Consider the following 27,388-nt stretch of genomic DNA (forward strand, 5'->3'; position numbering starts at 1 on the left):
GACCCCTCAGATCACCAGGTAATAGACAGGACTAAATACACATGGCATATAATTGTATGTAAAGAATGAATTCAGTCCCTGTATGTGTTTCCTCCAGTTCCATCCAGTAAGACGACAACACCAGAGAGATGTCCCCGTCCTCTTCTTCCACAGGACTGTAAACAAGAAGATCTCAATGTTCCTCAGGATTATGAGGTAGCTGGAAAGAAGGTGTCATGAGATCTCCCCTATAATGTGTAGATGGCTGTGAATATCTTGTGCTCGGTCTTGTTTTATCCACCAGTATTCTATGTTTTATACTTGTGTAAAGAGAACGGTGGAGATGGCAGGATTAGAGCTGATCATAGATGTGACTTCTCCATCTGTCTGTGACTTTTACAATATTTGTTTCAGGGTGAAGATCTGACCCATATTAATACTACAGAGACATATTTGAGGGGTGATGAGTGGTGTAAGGAGGAGATTCCAACAGATAACCACCCAGGTGAGTAGTAACCAATAAATGCAAAGAAGTCACAGATTTTTCTCAGTCACCAGCTGTGGCTGCTTTATCGGTGGTGTAGTCCGGCCGTATCACAATCCACAATCGTGTCATCACCATTTTGCCGCTAGTACATAATATTCTTCTGCATCCAAAAATGTTCAAATTATTTTGTGAAATTGTGAAATCCCTTTTTTATACCTTTTAACCCCCACGTTAATGAACAGGCCAATTTTTACAATTCTAACCACTGTCACTTTATGAGGTAATAACTCTGGAACGCTTCAACAGATCCCTGTGATTCTGAGATTTTTTGTGACATATTGTAGTTCTTGACAGTTGTAAAATTTCTTCATTATGATTTGCCTTTATTTGTGAAAAAAAATGGAAATTTGGCGAAAATTTTGAAAATTTTGCAATTTTCCATCTTTCAATTTTCATGCCCTTAAATCACAGAGATATGTCACACAAAATCTAATATATAAAGCTGAATGTGTGTGTGTGTGTGTGTGTGTGTGTATGTCCGAGATTGGCATCTGCACCGTCACACCTACAGCCACAAAATTTTGCACAGTCACACGTCTGGACCCCAAGAGCGTCATAGGCTATGTTGTGAGGCGAAATTTTAACCCCGCGCGTTCCAATTCACCAAACAATTTTGCCCCTATCTACATAATGGGGAAAAAGTGAAAGGAAAAGTGTTGGAGGCAAATTGACAGCTGCCAGATGTGAACAAGGAGGACTTAAAGAATGAGAGCGCTGGCGCCAAAGAGTATATACCATACAGCTGCTAAGGTGGGGTCCCGACATGGGATTCTCACCACACACGGGGATATGAACACACACACAAAATGCGCTACACACTACCACGTGCTTGAACACATATACCACCCTCAGCACACATTTCACCACACATACACCAACCTCGCCACATAAAAGTCGAAACACAAAAGTCGCCACTCAAAACTCGCCACGCGCAAAACTCGCCACATGCAAAACTCTCCACACGTGCAAAACTCACCTCATGGAAAACTCGACACATGCAAAACTTGCACACGCGGAAAAATTGCCACATGCAAAAGTTGCCTCACACAAAACTTGCACATACTCAAAACGCACCACCACACAAAACTGGCCACGTGCAAAACTCGCCATACGCAAAACTTGCTGCACACAACTTGCTACACTAACCTGTCACATGTAACTCGCCACACAAAAAGTTGCTACACGCATGTCGTCACACAAAACTCATCTCACAAAAGTCGCTACATGCATGTCGCCACACGCAATTCAACACACACAACTTGACACATGAAACTCGCCCCAAAACACACCCAAGTCTGGTATTATCCTTCAAAAATCAAAATCTGATTAATAAGCAGACAAACTACAAGAGCAACAAATGTACCAAATAGGAAATATGGCAGCTGTCAGTCATATGACCTGTCTATTATGTGTATGTGTGAGCTAATATATACTGCCAGGGGGGAGGGCTTCCTGTTGGCTGGGGATTTATCAGGCTGCCAATATAGCTTACAAATACTGAGGTAAAAATACTGACCAAATAACGTGTGAACGAGGCCCAATACAGGAGGAGATGACACAGAGATATACACTCACTGGCCACTTTATTAGGTACACCTGTCCAACTTCTTGTTAACACTTAATTTCTAATCAGCCAATCACATGGCGGCAACTCAGTGCATTTAGGCATGTAGACATGGTCAAGACAATCTCCTGCAGTTCAAACCGAGCATCAGTATGGGGAAGAAAGGTGATTTGAGTGCCTTTGAACGTGGCATGGTTGTTGGTGCCAGAAGGGCTGGTCTGAGTATTTCAGAAACTGCTGATCTACTGGGATTTTCACGCACAACCATCTCTAGGGTTTACAGAGAATGGTCCGAAAAAGAAAAAAAATCCAGTGAGCGGCAGTTCTGTGGGCGGAAATGCCTTGTTGATGCCAGAGGTCAGAGGAGAATGGGCAGACTGGTTCGAGCTGATAGAAAGGCAACAGTGACTCAAATCGCCACCCGTTACAACCAAGGTAGGCCTAAGAGCATCTCTGAACGCACAGTGCATCGAACTTTGAGGCAGATGGGCTACAGCAGCAGAAGACCACACCGGGTACCACTCCTTTCAGCTAAGAACAGGAAACTGAGGCTACAATTTGTACAAGCTCATCGAAATTGGACAGTAGAAGATTGGAAAAACGTTGCTTGGTCTGATGAGTCTCGATTTCTGCTGCGACATTCGGATGGTAGGGTCAGAATTTGGCGTAAACAACATGAAAGCATGGATCCATCCTGCCTTGTATGGAGCATCTTTGGGATGTGCAGCCGACAAATCTGCGGCAACTGTGTGATGCCATCATGTCAATATGGACCAAAATCTCTGAGGAATGCTTCCAGCACCTTGTTGAATCTATGCCACGAAGAATTGAGGCAGTTCTGAAGGCAAAAGGGGTCCAACCCGTTACTAGCATGGTGTACCTAATAAAGTGGCCGGTGAGTGTATACTATATACAGGAGGAGATGACACACAGGTACATACTATATACAGGCGTAGATGACATACAGGTGCATACTACCGTATATACAGGGGAGATGACACACAGGTATATACTATATACAGGAGGAGATGACAAACAGGTATATACTATATATAGGGGAGATGGCACACAGGTATATACTATATACAGGAGCAGATGACACACAGGTACATACTATATACAGGAGGAGATGACTTACAGGTATATACTATATACAGGAGGTGATGACATACAGGTATATACTATATATAGGAGGAGATGACATACAGGTATATACTATATACAGGAGGAAATGACACACAGGTATATACTATATAAAAGAGGAGATGACACATAGGTATATACAGGAGGAGATGAAATACAGCAGGTATATACTATATACAGGGGAGATGACATACAGGTATATACTATATATAGGAGGAGATGACATACAGGTATATACTATATATAGGAGGAGATGACATACAGGTATATACTATATACAGAAGAGATGACATACAGGTATATCTAATATATAAAGCTGAATGTGTGTGTGTGTGTGTGTGTGTGTGTGTGTGTGTATGTCCGGGATTGGCATCTGCACTGTCGCAGCTACAGGCACAAACATTTGCACAGTCACACGTCTGGACCCCAAGAGCGTCATAGGCTATGTTGTGAGGCAAAATTTTAAACCCACGCGTTCCAATTCACCAAACAATTTTGCCCCTATCTACATAATGGGGAAAAAGTGAAAGGAAAAGTGTTGGAGGCAAATTGACAGCTGCCAGATGTGAACAAGGAGGACTTAAAGAATGAGAGCGATGGTGCCAAAGAGTATATACCGTACAGTTGCTAAGGTGGGGCCCCGACATGGGATACTCACCACACACGGGGATATGAACACACACACGCAAAATGCGCCACACACTACCACGTGCTTGAACACATATACCACCCTCAGCACACATTTTACCACACATACACCAACCTCACCACATAAAAGTCAAAAGACAAAACTCGCCACTCAAAACTCGCCACGCGCAAAATTCGCCACATGCAAAACTAGGCTCACGCAAAACTCGCCACACGTGCAAAACTCACCTCATGGAAAACTCGCCACACGCAAAACTTGCACACACGGAAAAATTGCCACATGCACAAAAGTTGCAAGACATGCAAAAGTTGCCTCACACAAAACTTGCACATACTCAAAACGCACCACACATAAAACTCGCCACGCGCAAAACTTGCTGCACACAACTTGCTACACTAACCCGTCACATGCAACTCGACACAGAAAAAGTTGCTACACACATGTCGCCACACAAAACTCATCTCACAAAAGTCGCTACATGCATGTCGCCACATGCAACTCAACACACACAACTTGACACATGAAACTCGCCCTAAAACACACAAGTCTGGTATTATCCTTCAAAAATAAAAATCTGATTAATAAGCAGACAAACTACAAGAGCAACAAATGTACCATATAGGAAATACGGCAGCTGTCAGTAACATGACCTGTCTATTATGTGTATGTGTGAGCTAATATATACTGACAGGGGGGAGTGCTTCCTGTTGGCTGGGGATTTATCAGACTGACAATTTAGCTTACAAATACTGAGGTAAAAATACTGACCAAATAACGTGTGAATGAGGTCTAATACAGGAGGAGATGACATACAGGTACATACTATATACAGGGGAGATGACACACAGTTATATACTATATACAGGAGCAGATGACACACAGGTATATACTATATACAGGAGGAGATGACATACAGGTATATACTATATATAGAAGGAGATGACATACAGGTATATACTATATACAGGAGGAGATGACACACGTTTATACTATATACAGGAGGAGATGACATACAGGTATATACTATATAAAAGAGGAGATGACACATGGGTATATACAGGAGGAGATGACATTCAGCAGGTATACACTATATACATGGGAGAAGACATACAGGTATATACTATATACAGGAGATGACATATAGGTATATACTATATACAGAAGAGATGACATACAGTTATATACTATATACAGGAGGAGATGACACATAGGTATATACAATATACGGGAGGAGATGACACACAGCAGGTATATACTATTTACAGGGGAGATGACATACAGGTATATACTATATACAGGGGAGATGACACAGGTATATACTATATGCAGGAGATGACATACAGGTGTATACTATATGTAAGGGAGATGACAAACATGTATATACTGGGGAAAATGAGAGGTGTGAGGTGAAAATGAGAGGTGTGAGGTGAAAATTAAAAGGTGTAAGTGCAAAATTAGAGGAGTGAGGGAAAATAGTGGAGTGATTGGAAAATGACAGATGTGAGGTCGAAATGACAAGTGTTAGGGGGAATGAGAGGAGTGAGGGGGGAATTAGAGGAGTGATGGGGAAAATGAAAGGTGTTAGGGAGAAAATGGGAGATGTGAGGGGGAAAATGAAAGATGTGAGGGGGAAACTGGGTCGTGATGGAAAAATAAGAGAAGTGAGGTGCTATAACTAACCATAGATATTTACTATGCCCAGGCATAGACATACAGATATACAGAGATGACATACCGGTATATGCTATATACAGGAGGAGATGACACATAGGCATATACATTATACAGAAGGAGATGACATACAGGTGTATACTATATGTAAGGGAGATGACAAACATGTATATACTGGGGAAAATGAGAGGTGTGAGGTGAAAATGAGGTGTGAGGTGAAAATGAAAGGTGTGAGTGTAAAATGAGAGGAGTGAGGGAAAATAGTGGAGTGATCGGAAAATGACAGATGTGAGGTCGAAATGACAAGTGTTAGGGGGGAATGAGAAGAGTGAGGGGGAAAATGAGAGGCGTGATGGGAAAATGAGAGAAGTGAGGTGCTATAACTAACCACAGATATTTACTATGCCCAGGCAACGCCGGGCTCTTCAGCTAGTAGTTAATAAATATCATTTCCCATATGTCTATTTTACATTAGCACAATTTTGGAGCCAACATTTTTTTTGTAAGGAAGCTATAAGGGGTAAAATTTGACCAGCGATTTTTCATTTTTCCAACAAAATTTACAAAACCATTTTTTAGGGACCACAGAATATTTGAAGTCACTTTTAGGGGTTTATATAATAGAAGATACCCAAAAGTAATGCTATTCTAAAAACTGCACCCCTCTTGGTGTTCAACACCACAATCAAGAAGTTTATTAACCCTTCAGGTCCTTCACAGGAATTTTTGTGAAACAAAAATTTTTTTTTACTTTTTTCACAAAAAATTTACTTCAGATCCAATTTTTTTTATTTTGATAAGAGTAACAGGAAAAAATGGACCCCAAAATGTGTTGTACAATTTCTTCTGAGCATGCCAATATCCCATATGATGGAGAAAACCACTTTTTCGGCGCACAGCAGAGCTTTGAAGGGAAGGAGCGCCATTTGATTTTTGAATGCAAAATTTGCTGGAATAATTGGCAGATCCCATTTCGCATTTCAGCAGCCTCTGATGTGTGTAAACAGTGAATATCCCCCACAATTGACACCATTTTGGAAACTAGACCCTTCAAGGAACTGATCTCGATGTGTGGTGAGTACATTGAACCCCCAGGTGCTTAACAGAAGTTTATAACGTTAAGCCGTAAAAATAAAAAAATCGACTTTTCCCCATAGATGTTTTTATCCCCCAAATTTTGCATTTTCAGAACAGGAGAAATTGCACCATACAATTTATAGTGCAATTTCTCCTGAGCACGCCAATACTCCATATGAGGGAGAAAACTACTGTTTGAACGCACGGCAGGGCTTGGAAAGGAAGGAGCGTCATTTGACTTTTTGAATGTAAAATTTCCAGGAATCATTAGCAGACGTCATGTCACATTTGGAGAGGCAATGATGTGCCTAAACAGTGGAACCCCCCCCCACAAGTGACCCCATTTTGGAAACTATACCCCTCAAGTAATGTACACTGCTCAAAAAAATAAAGGGAACACTTAAACAACAGAATATAACTCCAAGTAAATCAAACTTCTGTGTAATCAACCTGTCCACTTAGGAAGCAACACTGTTTGACAATCAATTTCACATGCTGTTGTGCAAATGGAATAGACAACAGATGGAAATTATTGGCAATTATCAAGACACACTCAATAAAGTAGTGGTTCTGCAGGTGGGGACCACATCTCAGCACCAATGCTTTCTGGCTGATGTTTTGGTCTCTTTTGAATGTTGGTTGTGCTTTCACACTCATGGTAGCATGAGACGGACTCTATAACCCACACAAGTGTCTCAGGTAGTGCAGCTCATCCAAGATGGCACATCAATGCGAGCTGTGTTTGCTGTTTGTCAGTGTAGTGTCCAGAGGCTGTAGGCGCTACCAGGGGACAGGCCAGTACACCAGGAGACGTGGAGGGGGCCATAGGAGGGCAGCAACCCAGCAGCAGGACCGCTACCTCAGCCTTTGTGCAAGGAGGAACAGGAGGAGCACTGCCAGAGCACTGCAAAATGACCTCCAGCAGGCCACAAATGTGCATGTGTCTGCACAAATAGATAGAAACCTGACTCCATGAGGATGGTCTGAGTGCCCGACGTCCACAGATGGGGATGTGCTCACTGCCCAACACCATGCAGGACGCTTGGCATTTGCAACAGAACACCAGGATTGGCAAATTCACCACTGGCGACTTGTGCTCTTCACAGATTAAAGCAGGTTAACCCCACATATGACAGACATCTGGAGATGCCATGGAGAGCGATCTGCTGCCTGCAACATCCTTCAGCATGACCAGTTTGGCAGTGGGTCAGTAATGGTGTGGGGTGGCATTTCTTTGGAGGGCCGCACAGCCCTCCATGTGCTCGCCAGAGGTAGCCTGACTGCCATTAGGTACCGAGATGAGATCCTGAGACCCCTTGTGAGACTATATGCTGGTGCGGTTGGCCCTGGGTTCCTCCTAATGCAAGACAATACCAGACCTCATGTGGCTGGAGTGTGTCAGCAGTTCCTGCAAGATGAAGGCATTGAAGCTATGGACTGTCCCGCCCGTTCCCCAGACCTGAATCCGATTGAACACATCTGGGACATCATGTCTCGCACCATCCACCAATGTCACGTTGCACCACAGACTGTCCTAGAGTTGAGGATGCTTTAGTCTAGGTCTGGGAGGAGATCCTTCCGGAGACCATCCGCCGCCTCATCAGGAGCATGCCCAGGCGTTGTAGGGAGAACATACAGGCACATGGAGGCCACACACTACTGAGCATCATTTCCTTGTCTTAAGGCATTTCCACTGAAGTTGGATCAGCCTCTAACTTCATTTTCCACTTTGATTTTGAGCATCATTCCAACTCCAGATTTCGGTGGGATATTAGTTGTGATTTACATTAATCATTTTTAGGTTTATTGTTCTCAACACATTCCACTATGTAATGAATAAACATTTACAACTGGAATACTTCATTCAGTGATATCTAGGATGTGAGATTTTAGTGTTCCCTTTATTTTTTTGAGCAGTGTATTTAGATGCATGGTAAGCACCTTGAACCCCCAGGTACTTTACAGAAGTTTATAACGTTGAGCCGTAAAAATAATGAAATCACATTTTCCTCACAAAAATGTTGTCTTAGCCCCAAGTTTTTAATTTTTCTGAGGGCTAATAGGATTTTTTCGTAAAACAAATTGAGGTCCATTTTTTCCTGAGTGTGCCAATATCCTACATGTAATTGGGAAATATTTTTCATTCACAGTGCAAAGCTTAGAACTCAACGAGCAACAGATTTTATGGTTATGGTTTGCAGGTGCCATGACCCACTGGGAGAGCCCATGAGGTACCAGAAAAGCAAATACCCCCATAAGTGACCCCAGAGACTCTTGAGGAACGGAGCGCAGTTTCTCCTAGAATCATAGAATGGTAGAGTTGGAAGGGACCTCCTGGGTCATCTGGTCCAACCCCCTGCTCAAAGCAGGATTCACTAAATCATCCCAGACAGATGTCTGTCCAGCCTCTGTTTGAAGACTTCCAGCCGGCCGGCAGAGGAAGATTCTTCCACTTGTTTTATTTTGGTCACTGTGAGATCCTATCACAGTGATCAAAATAAAAAAAATAGTAAATAACCCCCCTTTATCACCCCCTTAGTAAGGAAAAAATAATAAAATTAAAAAAATGTATGAATTTCTATTTTCCAATTAGGGGTAGGATTAGGGGTAGGGTTAGGGGTAGGGTTAGGATATGTGCACACGTAGAATGGTTCTCTGCTGATTTTTCCGCAGCGGATTTGATAAATCCGCAGGGCCAAAACGCTGCATTTTACCTGCGGATTTATCGCGGATGTACCGCGGTTTTGTGCGGATTCCCCTGCAGTTTTACACCTGTGGATTTCTGTTATGGAGCAGGTGTAAAACCGCTGCGGAATCCACAGAAAGAATTGACATGCTGCGGAATGTAAACCGCTGCGTTTCCGCATGGTTTTTTCCGCAGCAAACGCTGTGGATCCGCAGCAAAATCCACAACGTGTGCACATAGCCTTAGGGTTAGGGCTAGGGATAGTGTTGTGAATTCCGTTCTCGGACTCCCTCCTGTGGTCATGAATGGTACTTTGGTGAGTTCTGTCCTTGGACTCCCTCTGGTGGCTTTGAGTGGAATTGCTGGTCTTTGAGCTTGGCTTCCTCAGCTGCCCTCGTTTATTGCTAGGCTGGCTTCCCTATTTAACTCCATTCAGATCGTTACTTCATGCCAGCTGTCAATGTCTTAGCACTGGTTCAGATCTCTCTGGGATTTCTCTTATGACCTGTCTACTTCAGCAGAAGCTAAGTCCCTGCTAGTTCATTTGTTGTTCATTGCCTTTTGAATATATTTCTTAGTACATTCTAAGTTCTTGTCCAGCTTGCGATCATGATATTTCCTTGCTAGCTGGAAGCTCTGGGGTGCAGAGTTGCACCTTCACATCGTGAGTCGGTGTGGGGGCCTTTTTGCACACTCTGCGAGGTTTTTTGTAGGTTATTGTACTGACCGCACAGTTCCCTTTACTATCCTCTGACTATTTAGTGAAGTCTGGCCTCCTTTGCTAAAACCTGTTTAGTTTCTGTGTTTGTGACTTTCCTCTTAACTCACAGTCAATATTTGTGGGGGGCTGCCTTTTCCTTTGGGGAATTTCTCTGAGGCAAGGTAAGGCTTTGTTTCTATCTTTAGGGGTAGTTAGCTCTTAGGCTGTGAAGAGGCGTCTAGGGAGAGTTAGGTACGCTCCACGGCTATTTCTAGTGTGTGATAGGATCAGGGTTGCGGTCAGTAGAGCTCCCACATCCCCAGAGCTTGTCCTATATTTCTGGTTACCCATCAGGTCATTCCGGGTGCTCCTAAGCACCAGGTCACTAACAGTATAGGGTTAGAGCTAGGATTAGGGTTAGAGCTAGGGTTAGGGCTAGGGTTGGGGCTAAAGTTAGGGTTAGGGTTGGGGCTAGGTTTAGGGCTAAAGTTAGGGTTTGGGCTAAAGTTAGGGTTAGGGCTAGGGTTGGGGCTAAAGTTAGGGTTAGAGTTGGGATTAGGGTTGGCATTAGGGTTACATTTGGGATTAGGGTTGGGTTTGGGATTAGGGTTAAAGCTAGGGTTGGGATTAGGGATAGGGGTGTATTGGGATTAGGGTTAGGTTTTGAGGTTAGGGTTGAGATTAGGATTAAGGGTGTGTTCGGTTTAGGGTTTTGATTAGGGTTATGGTTAGCTTTGGGATTAGGGTTAGGGGTGTTTTGGGGGTTAGGGTTGTGATTAGAATTATGGATCAGGTTGGGATTAGGGTTAGGGGTGTGTTGGGGTTAGGGTTGGAGTTAGAATTGGGGGGTTTCCACTGTTTAGGTACATCAGGGGGTGTCTAAACGCCACAGCCAATTTTGCGCTCAAAAAGTCAAATGGTGCTCCCTCCCTTCTGAGCTCTGCCGTGCGCCCAAACAGTGGTTTACCCCCACATATGGGGCATCAGCGTACTCGGGATAAATTGGACAACAACTTTTGGGGTCCAATTTCTCCTGTTACCCTTGTCAAAATAAAAACTTGGGGGCTAAAATCTTTTTTGTGGAAAAAAAAATATTTTTTATTTTCACGACTGCATTATAAACTTCTGTGAAGCACTTGGGCATTCAAAGTTCTCACCACACATCTAGATAAGTTCCTTGGGGGGTCTAGTTTCCAAAATGCGGTCACTTGTGGGGGGTTTCTACTGTTTAGGTACATCAGGGGCTCTGCAAACGTAACATAATGCCCGCAGACCATTCTATCAGTATGCTTTCCAAAACGGCGCTCCTTCCCTTCCGAGCTCTGCCATGCGCCCAAACAGTGGTTTATCCCCCACATATGGGGTATCAACCTACTCAGCATAAATTGCACAATACATTTTGGGGTCCAATTTCTCCTGTTACCCTTGTGAAAGTAAAAATTTGGTGGTGAAAAGATAATTTTTGTGGAAAAAATATGATTTTTTTTTTTATTTTCATGTCTCTACATTATAAACTTTTGTGAAGCAGTTGGGGGTTCATAGTGCTCACCACATATCTAGATAAGCTCTTTGGGGGGTCTAGTTTCCAAAATGGGGTCACTTGTGGGGGGTTTCTACTGTTTAGGTACATCAGGAGCTCTGCAAATGCAACATGACACCCGCAGACCATCCCATCAAAGTCTGCATTCCAAGCGGCGCTCCTTCCCTTCCGAGCCCTGATGGGTACCCAAACAGTGCCCTACCCCCACATATGGGGTATCAGCGTACTCAGGACAAACTGGTCAACAGATTTTGGGGTCCAATGTCTCCTGTTACCCTTGAGAAAATAAAAAATTGCAGGCTAAAAAATCATTTTTGAGGGAAAAAAAAGGATTTTTTATTTTCACGGCTCTACGTTATAAACTTCTGTGAAGCACCTGGGGGTTTAAAGTGCTCACCACACATCTAGATAAGTTCCTTAAGGGGTCTAGTTTCCAAAATGGTGTCACTTGTGGGGGGTTTCCACTGTTTAGGCACATCAGGGGCTCTCCAAACGCGACATGGTGTCCGATCTCAATTCCAGCCAATTCTACATTGAAAAAGTAAAACGGCACTCCTTCTCTTCCAAGCTCTGTGGTGCGCCCAAACAGTGGTTTATCCCCCATATGGGGTATCGGCATATTCAGGAGAAATTGCACAACAAAATGTATGGTTAAATTTCTGTTTTTACACTTGTGAAAATAAAAAAATATGGTTCTGAATTAAAATGTTTGCAAAAAAAGTTAAATGTTCATTTTTTCCTTCCACATTGTTTCAGCTCCTGTGAAGCACGTAAAGGGATAATAAACTTCTTGAATGTGGTTTTGAGCACCTTGAGGGGTGCAGTTTTTAGAATGGTGTCACACTTGGTTATTTTCTATCATATAGACCCCTCAAAATGACTTAAAATGTGATGTGGTCCCTAAAAAAAAATGGTGTTGTATAAATGAGAAATTGCTGGTCAACTTTTAACCCTTATAACTCCCTAACAAAAAAAAAAAATTGTTTCCAAAATTGTGCTGATGTAAAGTAGACATGTGGGAAATGTTATTTATTAACTATTTTGTGTGACATATCTCTCTGATTTAAGGGCATAAAAATACAAAGTTTGAAAATTGCAACATTTTAAAAATTTTCGCCATATTTCCATTTTTATCATAAATAATCGCAAGCAATATCGAATAAATGTTACCATTAATATGAAGTACAATATGTCACGAAAAAACAGTCTCAAAAATATACACTATAAATGCGCAGGGCAAAATAAATACAAATATAGGAAGGAGTATATAAGACAAAGGGAAATACACCACCAGCAACGATACTCCAACTACTTGCTCACCACTCCAGACCGAGATAACAATGCACAAGACAGAAGCTATAATCGGCGACGCCCAATGTTCAGGAGAACTATTTAAAGGCAATGGGCATGGCCCAGCTTCCAATCAGAGCATCAGGTAAATTAACCCCGGACCAGCTAGATAAAATCTAGCCGACGCCAATGAGCACATAGTGGTCAAAAGCGGAATTACCGCTGTCTGTCGAACGACCTGGTCTGAACAGCGTCCGACATGACAGTACCCCGCCTTCTACGAGGGACCCCAGGGCCCTCACGGCTTATAGGACCCGGCTTGTCTGGATGGCGACGGTGAAAAAACCTGACCAGCCGATCCGCATGAATGTCCGAGGCTGGTACCCAGGACCTCTCCTCAGGCTCATAACCATGCCAGTGTACAAAGTACTGTAAAGTGCGGTGCACTACACGAGAGTCAACCTTCTTGGAGACCTCAAATTCCAAATTACCATCCACCAAGACTGGAGGTGGCATAGGCGCCGCGTCCACAGAACCCACCACCTTCTTTAGAAGAGACCTGTGGAACACGTTGTGTATCTTATACAACGTAGGAAGCTCCAATCGGTACGCTACTGGGTTAATGACGGCGGTGACCCTAAATGGACCAATAAACCGTGGACCCAATTTACAGGATGGTATTTTGAGTCTTATGTTTTTTTGTGGATAACCACACCCAGTCATCCACACTCCGGTCCGGACCTGGCACACGCCTACTGTCAGCCACACGTTTGTACCTAGCACCAACAATCAACAGGCGCTGTTTAACTCTCCTCCAGACTGATGACAATTGTGCTCCTAACTGGTCCTCCTCCGGAACGCCGGAAGAGCCCCTCTGACTCAAGGTACAAAATTGAGGATGTAACCCGTAAACACAAAAAAACGGAGACTCCCCAGACGACTCCTGGCGGTGATTATTGATGGCAAACTCAGCCAAAGGAAGGAACGTAGACCACTCCTCCTGGTTACCAGAGACAAAGCAGCGTAAGTACTGTTCCAAATTTTGGTTCATACGCTCAGTCTGACCATTTGACTGAGGATGAAACGCAGAAGAATGAGACAACTTGATCCCCAGCCGTGAGCAAAATGCTTTCGAAAATTTTGCCACAAGCTGAGCACCCCTATCAGACACGATGTCAGACGGAACCCCATGAAGTCTGACCACCTCCTGCACAAATACCTGAGCCAGAGTCTTAGCGTTAGGCAACGAAGGCAAAGACACAAAGTGCGACATTTTTAATAACCGATCAACAATCACCAAGATGACAGTGTTCCCAGCTGAGGAGGGCAAATCAGTGATGAAATCCATGTAGATTTCCGTCCATGGCTTACTAGGTACCTCAAGAGGAAGTAGTGTGCCAACAGGACAGGAGCGGGGCGTCTTAGCCCTAGCGCACGTGGTACAAGCTGACACGTATGAGACCACGTCCTGTCGGATCTTGGGCCACCAAAACCGACGTGACACCAACTCCAAGGTACCTCTAACCCCTGGATGGCCAGCCAGGACAGCATCATGATGTTCCGCCAAAACCTTTAAGCGGAGATGAAGCGGTACAAAAGATTTGTTGATGGGAAGCTCAGATGGTACCTCCTCCTGAGCCTCGGCAATCTCAGCCTCAACCTCGGTAGTGAGAGCCGAAACCACAACACCCTTTTGGAGGATGGGTACTGGATCCTCCCGAGGTTCTCCCCCCGGAAAACACCTGGACAGAGCATCCGCCTTAGTATTTTTAGACCCCGGTTTGTAAGTGACAACAAAATTGAACCGCGTGAAAAACAATGCCCAGCGAGCCTGCCTGGGGGACAGACGCTTGGCTGACTCCAAATACAGCAGATTCTTATGATCGGTAATAACAGTAACCTGATGTACCGACCCCTCCAAGAAGTGTCGCCATTCCTCAAAGGCCAACTTGATTCCCAACAACTCCCTGTTGCCGATATCGTAGTTACGTTCGGCGGACGACAGTTTCTTGGAGAAATACGCGCATGGACGCAAATCACTCAAAGATGAGCCTTGTGATAGTACCGCCCCCACACCAACCTCAGACGCATCGACTTCCACCACAAAAGGTTTTGATACGTCTGGCTGCACAAGAATGGGAGCTGAAACAAAACTGTTCTTAAGAAATTCAAATGCGCGCAGAGCAGCCTCAGGCCAAACGGAGAAATTGGTACCCTTTTTAGTCATGTCAGTTAGCGGTTTAGCAATGATGGAAAAATCCTTGATAAATTTCCTATAGTAGTTAGAAAACCCAAGGAATCGCTGAAGTGCTTTCAGGTTATCAGGCCGTTCCCAATGCAGCACCGCTTGCACCTTAGCGGCGTCCATTTTAAAACCAGAAGCAGACACAATATAACCCAAGAAAGGCAACTTTTGAACAGAAAATACACATTTCTCAAGTTTAGCATACAGCTTATTCACTCTGAGAAGCTGTAACACCTGCCTGACATGATCTAAATGAGTATCACGGTCACAAGAATATATGAGAATGTCATCTAGGTACACGATAACGAATTTCCCCAAAACATGCGAAAACTCATCATTAATGAAATGTTGGAACACTGCAGGTGCGTTAGTCAACCCAAATGGCATTACCAAATTTTCAAAATGACCCTCAGGGGTATTAAAAGCCGTCTTCCACTCATCACCTTGACGGACTCTTATGAGGTTGTACGCCCCCCTGAGGTCAAGCTTGGTAAACCACTTAGCCCCTGCCACCTGGTTGAACAAATCTGGTATTAGTGGCATAGGGTATGGATCACGAACCGTAATCTGGTTCAATTCCCTGAAATCCAAACACGGGCGTAATCCGCCATCTTTCTTCTTCACGAAGAAGAACCCTGCTGCCACAGGCGAGGATGAAGGCCTGATGTGCCCTTTGCTCATACTTTCAGCAATGTAATCCTTTAATGCTTGTCTTTCCGGACCGGATATGTTAAACATCCTTTCTTTAAGCAATTTGGCCCCTGGTTTAAATCTGATAGTACAGTCATAGGGGCGATGTGGCGGCAACTCTGAACAACCCTTCTCAGAGAACACATCCACTAAATCCAGAAGTGACTCCTGAACGCTTGAAGTCACAGCAGACACACATGTGGCCAGGCAATTCTCCTGGCAGAATTCGCTCCACTGAATTATGTCCTCAGTTTTCCAGTCAATTACCGGGTTGTGCATAGACAACCATGGAAAACCCAAAACCACCTGAGCAGGAAGATTCCTGAGCACCTTACATGTAACCTGCTCGGAATGTAGAACCCCAATGTGGAGTTTCACCTCAGCCACAAATTCAGTAATCTCCCCCTGTGAGAGAGGAGCAGCATTGATGGTGACCACGCAGATAGGATGAGGCAGTTTTTCAATCCTAAAACCTGCTGTGCGCGCATACTCCTCATCAATGAGATTTATGGCTGAACCACTATCCACAAACCATAATTGGCAGCTCACTGCCAGCGATTATAACCTTAGCAGGGAGCATGCATTGAGAAACCACCATGGAGGATATACATAAGCTCAGATTGGTCTCTTCCACACCCTCTGAGCTTAGAAGTTTTCCGCCGTTGCGTTTTTCTTAGACAGTAGAGGACAGATGTTAATAAAATGATCAGTCTTACCGCAGTAAAAACTGGCTCACTGCTTCCTGAGCTCAGGGGCTCGACGCTTCACATGTGACACCCCTGCGATTTGCATAGGTTCCGTGGGCTCACCTGCAGCAACCACACGTGAGCCTAAACCCTCTCACATAGGCGGTGTCTCATGCTCCCCCTGATGCAAACGGCGATCAATGCGGACAACCAGACTCATAGTGGAATCTAGAGATGTAGGAGTCTTGTACATCAGAAGGGCTTTTTTAACCCTTCCAGAAACCCCATGAATAAGTTGACTCCGCAGCGCTGGATCATTCCACTGTGTATCGATTGCCCAGCAACGAAATTCAGAACAGTAATCCTCTACTACTCGCTCCCCCTGGCGAATAGTGCGTATCTTAGATTCTGCTAGAGCCATTCTGTCTGGCTCATTGTAAATATTTCCAAGAAAGGAAAAAAACTCTCCACAGAGTCAAATGCAGCAGAATCAGATGGCAAAGAAAACGCCCATGCTTGGGGATCCCCGCTTAACAATGACAACACCAGGCCCACACGCTGAGCCTCATTACCTGAGGAGATCGAGCGCATACGGAAATATAGTTTGCAAGCTTCATGAAAAGAAACAAATTTACTGCATTCCCCAGCAAATTTTTCAGGCAAAGGAAACTTAGGTTCAGCAACTCTACCTGTCGCTCCAGCTTGCACATTAGATACTGCTAGACCCTGTTGCTGCACTGTCCCCCTCAACTCAGTGACCTGTAGGGACAGCGCCTCCAACTGGCGGGTTATGGAAGTCATGGGATCCATGACAAAACAAAAAAAAGGAAACCCCTATTTTTTTTTTTTAAAGGCCGATTATAATGTCACGGGGAGACTAGGTGGGCAAGAGCTAATAACCCGGGCCCCTGCAAATTCCCTCAGACTAGGGAAATCCTGACTGACCCTCTACCTAGAGTTTACACTGATGGTGTGCATGTCTAGGCCTCGACCCTCGCCCTGTCTCCTGTTTCAACCCTAGGCTGAAACCACCGCCCACCACCCGGTGAAAAGATCATACACCAATACCCACAGTTAGAACAGACAAGGATAACGAAAAATATACACCACGCCACAGTCACTCAGGAATACACTATAAATGCGCAGGGCAAAATAAATACAAATATAGGAAGGAGTAAATAAGACAAAGGGAAATACACCACCAGCAACGATACTCCAACTACTTGCTCACCACTCCAGACCGAGATAACAATGCACAAGACAGAAGCTATAATCAGCGACGCCCAATGTTCAGGAGAACTATTTAAAGGCAATGGGCATGGCCCAGCTTCCATTGCGAGCATCAGGTAAATTAACCCCGGACCAGCTAGATAAAATCTAGCCGACGCCAATGAGCACATAGTGGTCAAAAGCGGAATTACCGCTGTCTGTCGAACGACCTGGTCTGAACAGCGTCCGACATGACAGTTAGTCTGACATGACCTATTAGTTACAAACCCATGCTGACTCTGGTTAATCTCTTCATTCTTATCCAGGTACTTACATACATTTTGTTTAAAAATTTGTTCAAAGATCTTTCCTGGTATAGAAGTCAGACTCACCGGCCTAAAGTTCTCTGGGCCCACCTTTTTCCCTTTTTTGAAGATAGGAATAAGACTTGCTCTTCTCCAGTCTTCTGGGTCTTCTCCTGTTCTCCGAGAATTTTCAAAGATTATGGAGAGTGGTTCAAAAATTTCTTCTGCTATCTCCTTCAGTACTCTGGGGTGTAATTCAGCTGGACCTGGAGACTTGAATTCCTTTATGTTAGCTAAGTGTTTCCTCACTATCTTTCTGTTTATATATATATCCTGGATTCTTCTTTTCCTTTAATAGAACAATGAAGATCAGTTAAAGTTATATTTCCTTTCTGAGAGAAAACAGATGCAAAATAGGAATTTAAAAGTTCGACCTTCTTAACATCCTTTCTTACCATTTCATCATTTTCTTCCTGTAAAAATCCTATAGCATCTTTGACTTTTCTTTTACTTTTGACATATCCCCCAAATCCTTTTTTATTGCTTTTGACGTCTCTAGCAAGCCTTAATTCATTGTCCGCTTTAGCTAATCTGATTCGTGCCCTGCAGGTTCTGCAGACAGCATTATATTTTTCTTTAGAAATGCCTCCCTCTTTCCATTTGATAAACATTTCTGTTTTCTTTTTTAGCATGTGTTTAAGTTCTGTGTTCATCCATCCTGGTTTCCTTAAATGCTTCGTATTCTTCCTTCTTTTTGGAATTGTTAACGATTGTGCTTTGAGAATCTAATTTTTCAAGATTTCCCATCCTTCCTGGGCATTTTTGCCCTTAAGGATATCCAGCCATGGGATCCCTTCAATTCTCTTTCTGAGTCCCTTAAAATCTGCCATTCTGAAATCTAACCTTGAAGTCTGAGTCTTCACAGCTCTTCCTCATCTAGTTATCCAAAATCCTAAAATAGCATGGTCGCTACCTCCTAGGGTCCCAGCCACTCTTACCTCCTCAACCATTTCCTCCCTCTTTACAAGGATTAGATCCAAGGTACCAGATCTCCTTGTTTTCTCCCCCACCTTTTAGAAGATAAAGTTGTCAGCAAGAGAGGATAAGAATTTGCTTGACCTGTTAGTTTTGCCCGAGAGAGATTCCCAACAAATGTCTGGATAGTTGAAATCTCCCATGACCACTATGTCATATTTTTTGGAGAACTTGGCCAGTTGATGAATAAAGAGTTCATCCATATCTTCAGATTGCACAGGCTGCCTGTAGTAAATGCCTACAATAGTGTCCTTTCCATTGTTCTCTCCTTGTATTCTTACCCAAAGAGTTTCCACAGAACTTCCAGTTTCTGAAGCTTCAATCTCTGTGCAGATATATGCTTTTCTAGCATACAATGCGACACCTCCTCCTCGTTTATCAAGTCTGTTTCTTGCTAATATGTTGTATCCTTCTAGCCTTGTATTCCAATCATGTGTATCGTCCCACCAAGTTCCAGTGATTCCAATGACCTCATATTTCTTCTCCAGTGTTACGGTAGTAGTTCCAATTCTTCTTGTTTGTTGCACATGCTTTGTGCATTTGTATAGAAACATTTTGTGGGCTCCATATACAGAGCCCCAAATTGCTAGAAGAGCAGAATACCATTTCAAGTGACCCCATTTTGGAAATTATACCCCTTTGGAAATATATCTACAGGTGAAGTGCCAATTTTCACTCCATGGGTATTTTCCAGAAATGAACAGCAATGAATATTGCTGAGTGAAAACTGCAAACTGCCATTGTAGTGACCAGTACATTGCAGTCACGAGCACATTATGAATAGCCCATGCTTATGTGGCATGCGCCTGTAAGTTCAGCGGGCTCTCATCTCTTCAGAAATGGCAAACATGTGGATGCTATATGCGGTTTAGGTACACTGTGGGGCTCAGAATTTGTTGAATTTCTTTTGAGGGGCGAGGAGCCATTTCACTTTTCCAGTGACTTGGAAGCCCCTGATATTTCCATTAACAGATGACAGACCTGAGTGAGGGCTTGTTTTTTTGTGGATTGAGTTGTAGCTGTTATTGGGAACATTTTACATAATGTTTGGGATCACATTTATCCGGCGCTCGATGCTGACCACTTACTCTGTGGTTTCCATCAAAATCTGCCTCATAGGGAATTTTCCGCCAGAGGTTCTGTCTGAATCACGTATTTCAGAGATTTATGCAGAAATCCCAGTATAAGCGCTCAATGCAGAGTGCAGGATAAATGTATGCCGAGCCTTACTGCGATCTTTGGTAGGCGAAATTTAAAAATGAACAGTAGGTGAAGAATTGGTTTTATTTTATTTTTTAAGCCGTTCTTCATGCGGTATAAGTGATTAGGCAACTTTATTCTTCGGGTCGGTGCGATTAGTGATACCAGATTTATACTGAGTTTTTATGTTTGGCTGCTGTCACACACTAAAAGACACTTTTTATTGCAAAAAAATAGTTTTTTCATCACCATATTTTGAGCGTTATAATTTTTCCATATTATGGCCCACAGAGTCAGGTGAGGGTTTGTTTTTTGAGGGACGAGTTGACGTTTTTGTTTGTACCATTTTCGGGCACATGACACTCTTTGATCACTTTCTATTCTGATTTTTGGGGAGCAGAATGAACAAAAACCAGCAATTAAGGATTTTTTTTTCTTGGGGGGTAGTTAAGCAGTTCCTTGTGTGGTAAAATTGATACGGCAATTTTATTCTTTGGGTCAGTATGATTACAGTGATACCTCATTTATATATTTTTGTTATGTGTGGCACTTTTACACAATAAAAACTCTTATAGAAAAAATAATTATTTTTGCATCGCTGTATACTGAGAGCTATAACATTTTTATTTTTCCTCTGATGGAGCTGTATGGCAGCATTTTTTTTTGCGGGACAAGCTGACGTTTTCAGTGGTACCATGTTTATTTATAGCTGTCTTTTTGACCTCGTTCTATTCAACGTTTAGTTCGGCGGTTTGATGATAAAGCATTGTTTTTTGCCATCTGTTTTTTTTTTTTTATGGTGATCACTAAAGGGGTTACCTAATGGGACAGTTTTATAGGTCGGGTCGTTGCGTACGTGGTGATACTAAATGTGTACTTTTATTATTTTCTTAGTTTTTTTTTCATACAAATATTAATTTATGGATACAGTATCTTTTGATTTTATTATTTTTTTATATTTTTACAATTATTTAAAAAAAAATTACTTTTTTTTTTTACTTTTTCACTTTGTCCCACTATGGGACTATCATATTTTGCAGACTGACAGCAGCAGCATCCCCATGTTGTAGAAACTGTCAGCTCTGCACTGACAGGGAAAGTTGATGATCACGCACTGCGCATGATCAGCAAGTTTCCTATCTCTGGTGACACCAGACAGCAACGGGACACACGTGGATCCTCTATCCGGACACCCAGGGACCCCTTACCTGGCAGATATCTCTTGAAAAAGGTGATACAATGCCAAAATGTTGATGAACTATCTGTTTTCACTTGGGTCTGATGAATTGTGATTCCTTGTACTCATTTGTGTCTATCACCTGGAACTGGGAATTCTTTCATTCATAAAGACTTTAATTTTGAGTGCCAGAGTTTTCTTCATCTTTTGATTACCGTATTTTTCGGACTATAAGACGCACCGGACCATAAGATGCACACCAAATTTGGGGTGAAAATTGCAGAAAAAAAGATTTTTTTATAAGATGGGGGACCATCTTATTGTCCGAATTTACAGTATCTTACCTGAGGGCTGGCGGTGGCAGAGCAGGGTCACAGGAGGCATGGTGTTGGCAGAGGTGCGGTGATGCGGTGGGCGATATGGCGTGCACCTGAGCAGGGTCCCTTCCTGTTTAGGTGGGCGATGCCATGGGCTGGTGTCCATGGGGGGGTTGCAGCAGTGCTGTGGCGGCGGCAGAGGTGCAGGGATGATGAGGCACAGTGAGCGGTATGGCGTGAGCTGGGTCCCTTCCAAAGGTGAGGTGACGCAGCGGCCCGGTATCCAAGGTAAGCAGCAGAGCCGGGTGAATCATGGCTTTATAGGTGGTGGCGACCATCTTCCTGAGGCCGCGCGTGCGCAGATGAAGTGGTCTGCTTCCCGGGGCTTCAGGAAAATAGTCGCGGGAGGCCGCGCGTGCGCAGATGGAGATCGCAGCCTCCATTTTCCTGAAGCCGAGTTCACAGATTTAGATCTTGGCTTCAGGAAAATGGCCGCCGTGATCTCCATCTGCGCACGCGCGGCCTCCCGCGGCCATTTTCCTGATGCCCCGGGAAGCAGAGCACTCCATCTGCGCACGCGCGGCCTCTGGAAGATGGCTGACGCCACCTATAAAGCCATGATTCACCCGGCTCTGCTGCTTACCTTGGATACCGGGCCGCTGTGTCACCTCACCTGTGGAAGGGACCCCTCTCACACCATACCGCAGACTGCGCCTCATCATCCCCGTACCTCTGCCGCCGCCACACCACTGCCGGTAAGCCTGCATTCCAACTATAAGACTCACCCCCCATTTTCCTCACATTTTTTGGGGGGGAAAAGTGCGTCTTATTGTCCGAAAAATACGGTAGCTATTTTTTTTACTCCAGAATACCGACTGTATACAGTGAGCACCCCCATCTTTTTTATTATAACTTGTGCTAAGTTTCAGCTGTCGGAATCAGCTGACACCCGGCAGCGATTGTCCGCACACCACACGTGTGCATGGGTGATCGCGCGGACTTAATAATCCGTCTGTGGTCAAATAGGCCCAGGTCCCATGGTCGGGATTATGACATCCGATGTCAGAAAGGGGTTAAAAAAACATACAACCTGGAGGATCCACTTACTGTCACGAGTGTGACAGAAAGTCGTTCTGGATCCGGCTGAAGAAGGTCACTGCACCTGGCTCTGCAGATACATTCTGGATCTTGCATCTGTGCTGTGGATTGATATCCTTCTCTAAGTCGTAGCGGTGATCTCCACTGTCTGCTGGTGATTAGCACACCCTTGCTGGAGGCTTAAATACATTTGGTCGCTTCAGCAAGGTGCTGGTGATAGCTCTAATTACATCTGTCTGTTGGAAGTGCTAGAAGTCGACTAGTTTCTTCTTGGAGCTCAGTACTCCCCTGGGATCTCAGTATAGTTGTGAACAAGCTACACACAGATCCATATGAGCCACTAGACCAGGCACCCCTAAGGTCAGTAACGTTCTTGGCTGTTTTTCTCGTAGCAATAACTTCTGCAAGACGCATAGGAGAGATTTGGGCCCTATCCATAAGAGACCCATATTTAAAAATAAGGGAGGACTGTATTGTCTGTAAGGCTGCAGTAGCATCGTACGCAGTGAAGAAGCAGTGACCCACAAATTCAAACACAAAAGTCTCTTTTAATATGTTTCTTCACAACATTAAAGTCCAATTCACATAAATGCATTTAACTTCAGTGTATATTATCAGTGACCAGTTTACACCAGTTCAAAGCAATACATATCACATGGCTTTAGATTTGCGGTCCCTAAGCAGGCCAGACTTCCCTTGTCCAGTTTCCCTGGGCAACCGCACGCCATCTCACAGTCTCTATACGTCTCCATACACACAGCCTCATATGTTGCAGACACTACACACGCCAGTCCTCCTCTGACTAGTACTCGTGGGTGTCCTGCATCGCTGTATCACAGTCTCTTTACAGACTCTTTACTCACACAGTCGTACACAGTTCAGGATATCCTCCGGATAGCAGCCGGGCACCATATCCACTTGTTTGCAATCTTTGCACATGCTAGTCCTCTTTCGGGCACAGGACATCCACCTCCGGGCACAGGACTGTCCACATCCGACTCCTTCGGGCACAGGACATCCACCTCCGGGCACAGGACTGTCCACATCCGAGACCAGTACCATGGACGACTTGCATTTCTGTGTACGCTGCGGGTGCCAGGCTATTCAGCTGCCCTGGGTGCTGGCTCTGCTGGCCTGTGCCTCCATGCACTCTGCAGACCAGTACACACCAGACTGACACTGACGTGCACCTCGCACACCTGACACACCCATACCCCTTACTGCAAGATTTTTAAACACACACAAACCTGTGGCCTTCAGCCACATGGAAAACCCGGACCGGAAATCCGTGACTCTCATGCACACCTTTGGACTTCATCTGTCTACATGCACATTCTGGGGAGAACAAACAGCACCCCCTAGCTGTATCAGAGGCCACAGCCTCACATGTCTTAAAGTTAGACCCTTGTTGGGGTTGGTGGAATGCACTAAATAAAATATAATAATAAAGTGTGTTTGCCACCTTGGGTCCACATGCAGGGATGGTATACTGCAGCTAGGAGGACAATGGCGAAACAAGCATGATTCGCACTGAGTTAAATGTCACTCAGTGGAGAAGCAAGTGGCTGTGCCAATCGCACACAGCGATGGAAAAGAAACTCTGCAGCAGAGCGGTGTTTATAGGCACACAGTTGCAGAGTGATATGGCGCTAATCGTGGAGCGCCCGCCAGGACGATAGGGATACTCGGTACCGGGCTGGTTCTTAAAGGGATGTGTCACAGCAGCAGTGACTCGGTCCATGGTCCTGGGCGTTCAATAAAAGTTAATGAAGGGGGAAAATAAAGTTTGTAGGGGAATTAGTTTGTGACGCCACCCGTGGTATTGGGCAATGAGATGGTAGCCAACGCTGCGGCTCAGGTCCTCTGGGGCAGATGGTGATGCATCAGAGTTGGTACAGCTCTCCACGGGTAGAGCTAGGCCCCAGTGGAGTTATAATGTAAAATGTGATGGCGGGTGTTGTAGTTCAGGGCAGATGGTCCACATTCTCTCCTTAGAGGCCTGAATGGTATCCTGTATGCGGTCCCAGATGTCACTGGCCTGCACAGCCTAGTCTACCACCCTAGAGTTGGAAGATGAGATAGGCATGTGCACGGGAATACGCGGATGCTGACCGTAATTAAGGAGGAATGGTGTCTGCCCTGTAGAATCGGCGACGGCATTATTAAGGGCGAACTCTGCCCATGGTGCAAGGATGCCCAGTCATCATGCCCGGCAGAGACAAAGTGCCGCAAATACGTGACCAGAGTCTGATTGGCCCTCTCCACTAATCCGTTCGTTTCGGGATGATATGCTGAGGAGAGATTAAGATCAATAATGAGAAGCCGACAGAACTCTCTCCAGAACCGAGAAGCGAACTGGGGACCCGGGTCATTGACTATTTTATAGGGCATCCCGTGGAGACAGAAGACATGCTTCACGAAAAGCATGGCCAGAGCCTGTGCAGACAGTACACATGGAAGGAGAACAAGATGTACCATCTTGGAGAAATGATCGGTGACTACCCAGATAGTATTGTTACGAGACTAGGGAGAGCCCACAATTAAGTCCATCCCGACCATTTCCCAGGGCCTTTCTGCCACCGGCAGGGAATGTAACAAGCCCGCGAGCCTCTTCCGGGATGGCCGGTTCTTGGCACAAGAAACACATGCCTGAACGTAGTCCTGGAGGCACCGACTCAAGTGATACCGGAGCCACCGTTCACAGCCTCTCCATAGGAATGATTAGCCGTGGTTCGTCTCCTTCTGCAGAAGAAACAACAGAACGGGACAAGGCGTCAGCCCATAAATTCTCTCCAGAGAGAAAGTGTATAGTAATCTTAAATTGGGAGAAGAATAGAGACCACCTGGCCTGGCAAGAATTTAGCCGTTGGCCCGTCTGCAGATAGAGCAAGAGCAGATTCTTATGGTTGGTGAACACCTGGAAGGGATGCCGAGCTCCCTCCAGGAGATATCTCCATTCGGAGAAGGCCAATTTCATGGCCAGTAGCTCCCTGTTCCCTATGGAGTAATTCTTCTCTGCCGGTGAGAAAGACTTAGAGAAGAAGAAGCAGGGTCGTTGCCGACCGTTAGCATCCTTCTGGTATAATACAGCTCCAGCACCGAAAGAGGCATCCACCTCCAGAATAAAAGGCTTATCCACATCTGGCCGATGTAACACAGGATCCCTAGCAAAATGGAACTTTAAGGCCTCAGAGACCTCCTTGGACCATAGCGTAGGGTTAGCTCCCTTCTTGGTGAGAGCTACCAAGGGAGCCGCCAGAGTAGAGAAGTGGGGAATGAACTGGTGGTAATAGTTAATAAATCCCATAAAGCGCTGCACCGCTCTAAGGGAGTTTGGTTCCTGCCAGTTCAATGCTGATTCCACCTTGGCAGGATCCATAGCCAAACTGTTGGCTGAGATGATATAGCCAAGGAATGGTAAAGACTCCTGCTCAAAGAGACACTTCTCAAGTTTGGCATAGAGAGAGTTGGCACTCGAGAGCTCAAAAACTCTGGCAATATCTCTGTGATGAGCATCCAGATCGGGAGACAAAATAAGAATGTCATCCAAGTAGACAACCACTGAGGTGGATAACATCTCCCGAAAGATGTCATTTACGAAGTCCTGGAAGACTGCTGGAGCATTACAAAGACCGAATGGCATTACTAAGTATTCATAATGCCATCCTGAGTGTTAAACGCTGTCTTCCATTCGTCACCCTCTCGAATGTGTATTGAATTATAGGCACCCCGCAGATCTAGTTTAGTAAATATCACCCACCCCGCAGTCTGTCAAACAGCTCGGAAATAAGTGGCAGAGGATATTTATTTTTAAAGGTTATGGTGTTCAGGCCTCTATAATCTATACAAGGACGGAGTTCCCCGTTCTTCTTCTGGACAAATAAGAACCCTGCCCCAGCAGGAGACACAGATTTCCTAATAAATCCCCTTGCCAGATTCTCCTTTATGTATGCCGACATCACCTCAGTCTCCGGGAGCGATAAGGGGTATATACGCCCACAGGGTGGCTCTGCCCCTGGTATGAGGTCTATCAGGCAGTCATAGGGACGATGGGGAGGAAGTGTCTCTGCGGCTTTCTTTGAGAACACATCAGCAAACTGCCAGTACTGTTTGGGGAGCGAGGTTAGATCTCCTGGAACCTCGGACGACCCAACCAGGACTTGGGCCTTGAGGTACTGTCCCTTGCATGACCTACTCTATCCTTGTATACTCCCAGTAGCCCAATCATTATGGGGTGAATGGTGGCGCAACCAGGGCATACCCAGCAACACCTGATCAATACCCTCAGGCATGACTAACAAGGAGATTAACTCCTGATGATTAGGAGAAAACTCGAGGGAAAAGGGAATTGTTTGATGTGTGATCTGATAGGGCAGCACTGAACCATTAACCACTCGGATGGTAACGTGCTTAGGGAGCATCACTTGGGGTATTGCATGCCGTATGGCGAAGGAGGACAACGTAAAATTACCCTCTGCCCCGGAGTCCACGCAAGCCTCTGCAGAGTGAGAGGTCGACCCATAGGACAGTGTCACCTTAAATATAATTTTGGATGACCTATCCGAAGAGTCTGGAGTACC

The 27,388-nt window shown here is 44.7% G+C and overlaps 1 protein-coding gene across 2 annotated transcripts in view; it reads left to right on the plus strand.

Annotated features, from left to right (window-relative positions):
• The window catches only part of LOC143766319 (uncharacterized), a 44,943-nt gene that overhangs the window by 12,728 nt on the left and 4,827 nt on the right, over positions 1-27,388 (plus strand). For both annotated transcript variants that reach the window (XM_077253906.1, XM_077253907.1), the window contains 3 exons: positions 1-18; positions 98-195; positions 394-484. The exon at positions 1-18 is cut by the window's left edge and continues 106 nt beyond it. In XM_077253906.1, coding sequence (XP_077110021.1) covers positions 1-18; positions 98-195; positions 394-484 — 207 coding nt within the window. The remainder of the gene's footprint in view (positions 19-97; positions 196-393; positions 485-27,388) is intronic.

This window comes from Ranitomeya variabilis, chromosome 4 (assembly GCF_051348905.1).
Source record: "Ranitomeya variabilis isolate aRanVar5 chromosome 4, aRanVar5.hap1, whole genome shotgun sequence".
NCBI lineage: Eukaryota > Metazoa > Chordata > Amphibia > Anura > Dendrobatidae > Ranitomeya > Ranitomeya variabilis.